Source organism: Lynx rufus, unplaced genomic scaffold (assembly GCF_022079265.1).
Source record: "Lynx rufus isolate CCGP_SWC_20201006 ecotype Redwood Valley unplaced genomic scaffold, mLynRuf1.p SCAF_4, whole genome shotgun sequence".
Classification (NCBI taxonomy): domain Eukaryota; kingdom Metazoa; phylum Chordata; class Mammalia; order Carnivora; family Felidae; genus Lynx; species Lynx rufus.
This window is the reverse complement of record NW_025814856.1, coordinates 96438710-96447453: the sequence shown is the minus strand read 5'-3', so window position 1 is coordinate 96447453 and position 8744 is coordinate 96438710. Positions and strand designations below refer to the sequence as shown.

General features: G+C 36.9%; 1 protein-coding gene across 4 annotated transcripts in view; it reads right to left on the bottom strand.

Annotated features, from left to right (window-relative positions):
* Positions 1-603: 603 nt before the first annotated feature.
* The window catches only part of ANKIB1 (ankyrin repeat and IBR domain containing 1), a 145756-nt gene continuing 137615 nt past the window's right edge, over positions 604-8744 (bottom strand). For 3 of the 4 annotated variants that reach the window (XM_047094674.1, XM_047094677.1, XM_047094675.1), the window contains 3 exons: positions 6070-6184; positions 4089-4222; positions 604-3746 (listed from right to left, as the gene is read on the bottom strand). In XM_047094674.1, coding sequence (XP_046950630.1) covers positions 3006-3746; positions 4089-4222; positions 6070-6184 — 990 coding nt within the window. In that variant the 3' untranslated portion in view covers positions 604-3005. The remainder of the gene's footprint in view (positions 3747-4088; positions 4223-6069; positions 6185-8744) is intronic. The other variant, XM_047094676.1, reaches the window with a different exon arrangement.

Sequence of the window (8744 nt, the reverse complement as noted above, 5' to 3'; positions counted from 1 at the left end):
ACAACATTTGAGAACTAAAAGGAGAACAAAAATGAGATCGGTGGCTGCAATAAACAACATCTGAAGAATCATTCAGTAGATGGACATTAGTGATTAAGCTTCAGAGTCACACGATGAAAAACATAAATACATGACTAAGTAGTTATCCCTGGCAGACCCCACAAAGCCTGAAGTTCAGATGCAAAGGGCTGTTTTGGTAACTTAGAGGAGATAGAATAATACAATGATGGTGTTTCTATTCATTTGGCATAAACTCTTTTTCCTGTCCTAAGCAGTTTCACAAAACACCTTAAAATTCTATCTTTTCCTGTGTGTTTCTATTAGAGATTTCAAGGAAAAATCCCAACACTCTTCTCCTGAGAGTGATGAAAATAAAAGCACTGAAGTCACAATGTTTTAACACATTGTCATGCAGTGTTTCAGAGTTTATCTTTGGGGTATAAAATAGTAAGTGGGCTAGTGTAAAAAATATTATGCACTAATTAGTTACATGTAAGAACCAAATTAATCCCATTTTTTTGGAGAGAATTTAATTTGAAGAAAATCAGCTTCCTGACTTGGTTAAAACAAAGTCTATAATGTAATGAGACAAAAGTGAAGTAGTTTAAGTAATAAATGTTTAATCAAAGAATTTTACATATTAACAGCATTCATTTGGCCAAACATCTACACGTTTGTAGAATCCTACTGTATATAAAGTGGGAATGTATCAAGTATAGACTATGAAAGTGCAAATAACAAGTCAAGGTTAGAGTAATTTTTTTTTTTTACATTATAAAATTAACTTGTTTACAAAATAGGCTTTGCCAAACTTTATTTCTGAACTGTAAAGTCAATGACTGTGTTGTTTTTAAAATATGTACCAAGGAAATACAAATTGAATAATGATCATTTTTCATGCTCAGGAGATAGCACAGAAACAAAGGGTACTGCACAAGGCGCAAGGAACCAGAACCCATCACATACACTGTCTTCACACAGAGCACTCTTTCTCACCTTATTGCAGCTTCGCAAGACGCCTCAATGTGATACAAAGACTCTTTCTATTGAAAAGTTACAACTCGGTCTAAAAACTGATTGGTGTTGATATTTTTAATCCAAAATAAATTTGTAAAAAAATCCTTTAATGGACTGTTTCCCTTGAATATACAGTAATACACTGTAGACAAAGTCAATATTTTCCCCAACTAATTTACTGGGGATTGATATCACTGTTTCTGAAGACCGGGGAAATAAAAGCTAATGTGGACCTTTGATATCCATGGCCTAGGAGCGATTCACACACAGTTTATTCTAAGGGAACCCGGGGAATATTAAGTACTCTAATAGAGTGTCCTAGCCATATGAATTCCAAGTACAAGAGTTTCAGAAACAGGTTTTGGAGGAAAAAAAAAAAATAAAAACCGTAATCACAACTCACATGGATATCCATACTAATGTAACCTTTTACCCAGCCCAGGACTTGCCTGTACAAACTCAGTACTGAAATTTTGGTATCTGTAGATTTCTGGTAAGAATCTGGCAAAACATTAAATGGAGTGTTGCATATCTATTTTGTTTATGTTACGCTAGTTTTGATAATATGTAAGTAAAACAGCCATTCCAACAGTTTACTCTAGTTTTAATTACACACTGTATCACTGTATCTTAATTACAACTAAGACCAGTATTTTCTTCACAGTAAGACACTGATAACTAGGAAGTTGATTTTTTTTCAACACTAAACAGTAATCACACAGCAAATGAGTATTGTGCAATAGAACAAACACATGTCAGCATTTGCTATTTAGGCAAAAAACCGATTGAACATTTAGTAGTTATATTTACTGTAAAGGCAAGGCCATGGGTGGTTTTATGGAGGTCTTTGCAATTCATAGCATAGTTACTTCAGAAGAGACACTGAAATTTCAATTACTCACTTATTTAACTGGCAACTATCCATTTAGTTAGGCAAAGGCACGGTAACATGTTGCGCAGGATGTTTTATTGAAATTTTTTAATAATTGTGGGATTTACTATAACTCATGAAAACTCCACTTTTTTTCTATTTTATAAAACACCATTAAAAGTAATTGCACCCATTAGTAATTAGAATGCACTGTAAAAGTGTGAAAACAAAGAACTATGATTGCACTTCCAATAAAGTGTCTCTTAAAATACAGCACCGCTGTTGCTAATCAACTGTATTTTAATATTAAAATAAACTGTTTTTAACAGCAGCATTAGGTTTAGTTAACTTAAGCTACAGGCTACATTTATTTAAATGCAGTCTCCATGGCAACAAAAGCCCATTATATTCTGGTACCAAGTGGCACCTTTAACTCCCGAGAAGGCTGAGACTACTCTGGAGCCCTCTAGGACACTGCACACCTAAACGCCTTGTTAGTGCACGAGTCAGTTTGGCACAAGTGGACTGGAAATAGACATGAAAAGAAATCTTTGATTCATGTGAATATTAAAACTACACTGTGGTAGACGTAGCACTAAAGAGATGCCTTGGATACCTCAATTCACACCGCTCAGACAAAAAGGAATAAAGTTATAGAAGAGCACAAAGAGATTGAGGAACAACATGTTATTAGATCTGTCCAAAATAACTTCTAAAATGAAGAAAACTTTTTTCTTTAAAAGAGGAAAAAACCACCCAAGGATTAGGGAGTAAGCCTTTAATTTAAACATTCAATTTAAGTATCGCTGACTTTAGGCTAAACAGAGGACTGCATTTTCTCACAATGTGGAATCTAGCCTATTTATTCCATTTGTGTTTCTCTTACTCTTCTTTTTTGTCAGCACAAAGGGGAAAAGCTATCCAATTAAATACAAAAGAAATTCCCTCTAAGATAATCAGAAATGAAGCTACCATTCAAGGGAACTCCTTCGTATTCAATACTAATGTCAGTGGTTTATAATTGAGTTGGAATTAAGTGGATCAAGTCTCTACAAAGCATACTCCACTAGAATACCATCTGTACCTGTGATTCGTTTAGAGCCCAGAGGTGTGCAGTTCACACTAAATGTACTTGTTCAAGCCAGTCACTTGAGGTCTGAGGTGTTTGGCTTGAAGCATCTGAACCATCCCCATTGTTGGCTGCCTCATTACTACTAATGCCAGCTTGAGATGCTGCTTCCCCAGCCAGAGTATTTTCTTCCAAAGGATTTTCTTCTTCTATTTGGGTTCCTCTACCTTCACTGACCACGGCATCTTCAAACACTGAATCTTCTGGTGGCACCAGCTCCACATCCCTCTTACCTTCTGATTCATCTTTGACACAGGGGAGCTGGGGATCTGCACTGATTTCTGTAACTGCTGGAGGAATCAGGGCGATACTCTGAGGATTCATGTCATGAAACCAAGCCATGATGTTGCCAAGAAGATTGTCATTGATGTTGGCATCCTGGCCAGCTGAGTCAGGGTCACTGGATGAGGGATAGAATTCACTTCTCGCCTCACTGAGAGGGTGTGAACTCAGAGTGTCAGTTGAAAATGGGTCACTCTCTGCTCCTAATCTCATGAGGCTGTCACCAAGTTCCAACAGCTCAGAGCTGCTCAGTGCAGCCCGAGGGCTATCTGTGTTCCTGGGGACTGAGTCTAGTCTGGAAGGTAAAGAGGTGCCTATCGCTCCTAAGGATGCTTCATTATTGAGGAAGTCTCTATTTTCCTCATCAATGGCCAGCCCGGATTCTTGCAATGACAATTGTATTGCAAGAAGTATATTGGGATCATCTTCATCCAAGGAACTCAGAGCCTGAGGCAACAGAAAGTTAAATCACTTTAAAATTTAAAAGGAAAAATTATTTAACCTAATGAAGTTTACCAACTATTCTTTCACCAGATAAATAATACTACCTCTATTTATACAGAATTATTGCTTTATCTACTCAAATCTTAATTTTTTCCTTGTCCATGCTAAAGAGAAAAAAAATTCCTTAAGATAACTCTGACATTTAGGAATCTTTTCCTGTAGTACATCTCTGAAACAAAGATTTTTAATGAAAGGAAGAAAAAGAGCAATAAAGTAAAAATAGGAAGTCAGGCTAAACAGAGAAAGAGCAAAAACAGGAACAATGAGGCTGCCCACAAAGGCTACCTGAAGAGAGTCCTGGTTTTCAGAGCGACTGGCAGGGGTGTAGTCACGCAGGGAAGAGCTGTGCAGCACGCTCATAGATGCGGAACTTACCACAGAGGCACCCGGCCTGCGGCCACTGCCACCATCTGGGATGTCTGTTTCAAAGCAAGTGGAACCAGAGACAATCCAGTCATACAAGACTTCACACATGTTTTTTGCACTTAATTTTTAATTTTTATGTTAGCAAGCAGGGGAGAGGGGCAGAGGGACAGAGAGGGAGAATCTTAAGCAGACTCCACACTCAGCGCAGAGCCCAATGCGGGGCTCAATCCCACAACCATGGGATCATGAGCCAAAATCAAGAGTCGGAAGCTTGGGGCGCCTGGGTGGCTCAGTAGATTCAATGTCCAACTCTTGATCTCTGCTCAGATCATGATCTCACAATTTGTGGGTTTGAGCCCCATGGTGGTGGGCTCTGTGCTGACAGGGTGCAGCCTGCTTCAGATTCTGTGTCTTCCCCTCTCTGCCCCTACCAGGTGCATGCCCATGTGCTGTCTCTCTCAAAATATATAAATAAGCTTTAAAAAAAAAAAAAAAAAGTCAGATGCTCAGTGGACTGAGCCATCCTGGCACCCTGACACATCTTTTTATTTTAGTCAATAATTTCTCTTTCAGTGCTGGTGAAAACCTGTGTTCACATGTTCACTTAATCTTTCAGAGATTCTCCTCCCTATATGTCTCATCAAAATACATCTAATATTACCACTTCAAACACGATTGCTCTTTACGTTTTTGTTTGCATTACATATGGTTCTATTCATAAATGCAAGTGCTACCACCACTCTTTTTTTCTTTCTTAAGCAATAACAAATAAAGGTATTTTAGTTTTCAAAGTTCTTAAAACTAAAGAATTTTGGAATTACAATAGCCTGAAGAACAAATCTTTAGGTTCATTGATCCTGATTTATTAAATATGATCTGCTGACATAAGAATTTGAAGATTTTCCATTAAGAATTTAACATTTAAAAGTTGATAATCAAAATAATTGATTTCTAGAGGCGCCTGGGTGGCTCAGTCGGTTAAGTGTCTGACTTTGGTTCAGGTCATGATCTCACAGTTTATGAGTTCAAGCCCTGCATAGGGCTCTGTGCTGACAGCTCAGAGCCTGGAGCCTGCCTCGGATTCTGTGTCTCCCTCTCTCTCCCTGCCCCGCCCCTGCGCACACACTCCTTCTCTCTCTCTCTCAAAAATAAACATTAAAAAATAAATTTTAAATGATTTATTTCAGAAATTTTCTTTTAAAGAATGTTAACGGGAGAAGTGAAGCTAAGAGGAAAATATTCCATGAACACAGTAACAGTGATCAACAGCTACAATTTATTGAGTGCTCTCTAGGTGTTACTAGTGCTTAATTAAGGGTTTTATACACATTATCTCATTTAATGCTCACAATGAGCCCACAATGTGGCACTGTTTTTATTGCTTTTTAGAATGAGGAGACTAAATCTTAGAGAGGTTAAGTCAACTTGACTGAAGTCTTACACTGATACATAGAGATGGGGTCATGAATGCAGGTTCCAGCTGACTCCACAGCCCATGTTCTTTTTTTTTTTTTTTCTTTAATGTTTATTTAATTTTGAAAGAGTGAGTGAGCAAGTGCAAGTGGGAGAGGGGCAAAGAGAGAGGGAGACACAGAATCTGAAACAGGCTTCAGGCTCTGAGCTGTCAGTACAGAGCCCAATGCGGTGCACAAACCCACGAGTTGTAAGATCATGATCTGAGCCAAAGTCAGATGCTTAACCAACTGAGCCACCCAGACGCCACTCCACCGCCCATGTTCTTAACCTCTCTGGTTTTATGTATCCTGTGACATTCAAAGCATCTGCATATTGATTATATATCTACACTACAAACTATTTCACAAACATTTAAATTTGCCAGTTTTAAGAATAAATTCAAGAGAACTAAAAAGACTAAAACCGAGCCAACTTAAGAGCTTACCTAAAGTGCCTTCACTCGGCTCATCAGGGTCTGGAGGGTTACTGAGCAGACTGTGCACATCTCCTCGACGGCGTTGTTGTCTGTGCCTCCTCCGATACTGAAATTCAGCATATTCCTGCATAAACCAAAGGTTATAAAATACAGAAGAGCATGCAATTTTTTTAATGCAAATAAAACACACACTTTTTTTCCAGGAAAAAAAAATGTGTGATTTTATATACATATAAAGTCACTTGGCATTAACGAAAGAAACTTCAGGTTTTGCCATGCCAAGGAAACAGAAAAGGTAAAATGGAAAAAGAAAAATTTTAAATAGTCATTACAACTCCTGGATAAATTGGGAATACTTGCAAGCTCCAATGCCAGGGCAGAACTGAGCCTTTTTCATATGCCTGGGTCTTGTTACATAATGTTTAACACCATAACGATTTTGCTAATATACGTTAGGCTTTTATTAATATAAGCTAGGCTCTTGGAGGTCTGGTTTTTAAAAAGTGACTGTGATATATGCAACAGAAAGGGAAAAAAAAGAGTGTACACTACCAATTGCTTATCAGACTATGAGATTTTGTATTCCTTGGGACTACAACATATCATACTCACAAGTTAAATGATTAAAAGAAAAATGTGAAATTAGCTTTAAAATAAGATGTTACTTGGCTTCCTTCCTATATTAGTTAATATGTGGGGCTATCTACAACACAGGCAGAGGGCATATGGGAAGGATGAAGGTATGGGTGGAGGCAGAACCTGGGACCACCTGCTACTACCTGGGTATACACATACTTTTCCAGGTTTTAGTGACGGAAGAGATTAGAAGAGAGGCCAGTCAGTGTGCATGACACTAGCACAGATAGGCTGATTTTGAGAATCATTATAGAATCTTTCAGTGATAAACACAAATATACTCAGGTTTATGATCACCCTGGTTACCCTAGGATATTCAATATGTTTATGTTGTGAAAGTACTAGAATAAAAACAAAGACAAGTTTTTACATCATAAATAATACTTTCACATCACACTACTCTGGTTAAATTTATTTAAACTCCATTTATGTAAACAAGCAGTTGGAGTCCAATATGAAATGGGAGGCATCCTACCAGGTTAGAAGCCAAGAAAGATCCTACAGGTTCTCAGAGGGATTATTTAGGTTCTTTAAAATTTACTGCTGAGCTGTGGTATGAGTTCTTCCTTTGCTGGAGGCCCATGATCCCAAACTGGATAACTATTATGTGTCATCATGGTTCACTAGACCACTGAGGAACACTGCATTTCTTAGCCAAAGATGGCATGAAAATTTTATTTCAGTTCAAGGTTTATATTTAAGGACAATTTGCTTCCTTTGTACACTTGAATACAGTACAAAAAGTTATTCTGAATTAATAGTAAACTATTAGTTTGGTTACTATTACTATTACTATTAGTTAGTAAACTATTACTAACCACATAATACACATATTTCCAATTTAAGAAAACTAAAATTTGGGTTAAAAACAACCATAAAAGAGGGGTGCCTGGGTGGCTCAGTCGGTTAAGTATCGACTTCGGCTCAGGTCATGATCTCACAGTTCGTGGGTTGGAGCCCCGTGTCAGGCTCTGTGCTGTCAGCTCAGAGCCCGGAGCCTGCTTCAGATTCTGTGTGTCCCTCTCTCTCAAAAATAAATAAAACATGAAAAAAAATTTTTTAAAAACAATCATAAAAGAAAATTGTTATAATTACTCTGATGGTAAACCCAATAGCATTCTCTCATGATGCAATAGGCTTAAAAAAACTGATCTCATAAAATTAAACCTATCTGAAAATTTCTAAGAATTCCTAGATTTTTATGTAAGCATATGAAAAAGCTTTAGTTGTGGTACTCCAAAAGGTTAAAGAGTGTTAAGGTTACAGACAAGACTGAGAAATTTTAAGATTTATAGGAGAAAAAGCTGCTAGGAGCTTTTTGTTGAGCACTAATTTATTGAGCACCAAATTTATCAGTGACTTAAAGAGATGCTTTAATCCTTCTAGAACTTCCATGGGGTAGATGCTGTCATCCATATTTTATAGATGAGAAATTAAGGAAGAATGGGGAGCCTAAAGTGTAATAAGTTCCAGAGCTAGACCTTGAATTCAGGTGTCCCTCAGACTTTGACACTATGCTCTTTCCTCTGGGCTCCACTGCCTTTAAAGTGGTACAAAATACTTATGATTGTCACTGACTCAATTTAATTAAAAAAGGAGAAAGATGGAATTAACTTGACTGAAAAAATATAAATTCAACCTAAAAGTCTATTGAAGTTTGGTAACACTAATTTTTTTTTTCCAAAGTATATATGAAGGCAAAGAGTTAATTTTTAAAGATATTATTTTGGCAGTTACTTGATAGTCAGAATTTTAGAGTTTCACACTGTAGAGTAATTCTTTAGACTTGCAATAAGGTTTACATAAAAGGTTGGTGTTTCAATGTGTCAAAGACTTTAAAGAAAAATAAAAGTAGTTAAAAAATTCTTATAATACTTATGAACACATAAAAATTAAGAAGGAAATATTACTTATACTTTCATAATTCTCAATCTCTGGAGAACAAGAGCTCGATAATTTTATTCATAAATATTCACATGTGAGGTAGCAAGCTTTCCTGTTTTTTACAAAATGAATCTGTGTCAGTCACATTAGTAGGTGTCAATATT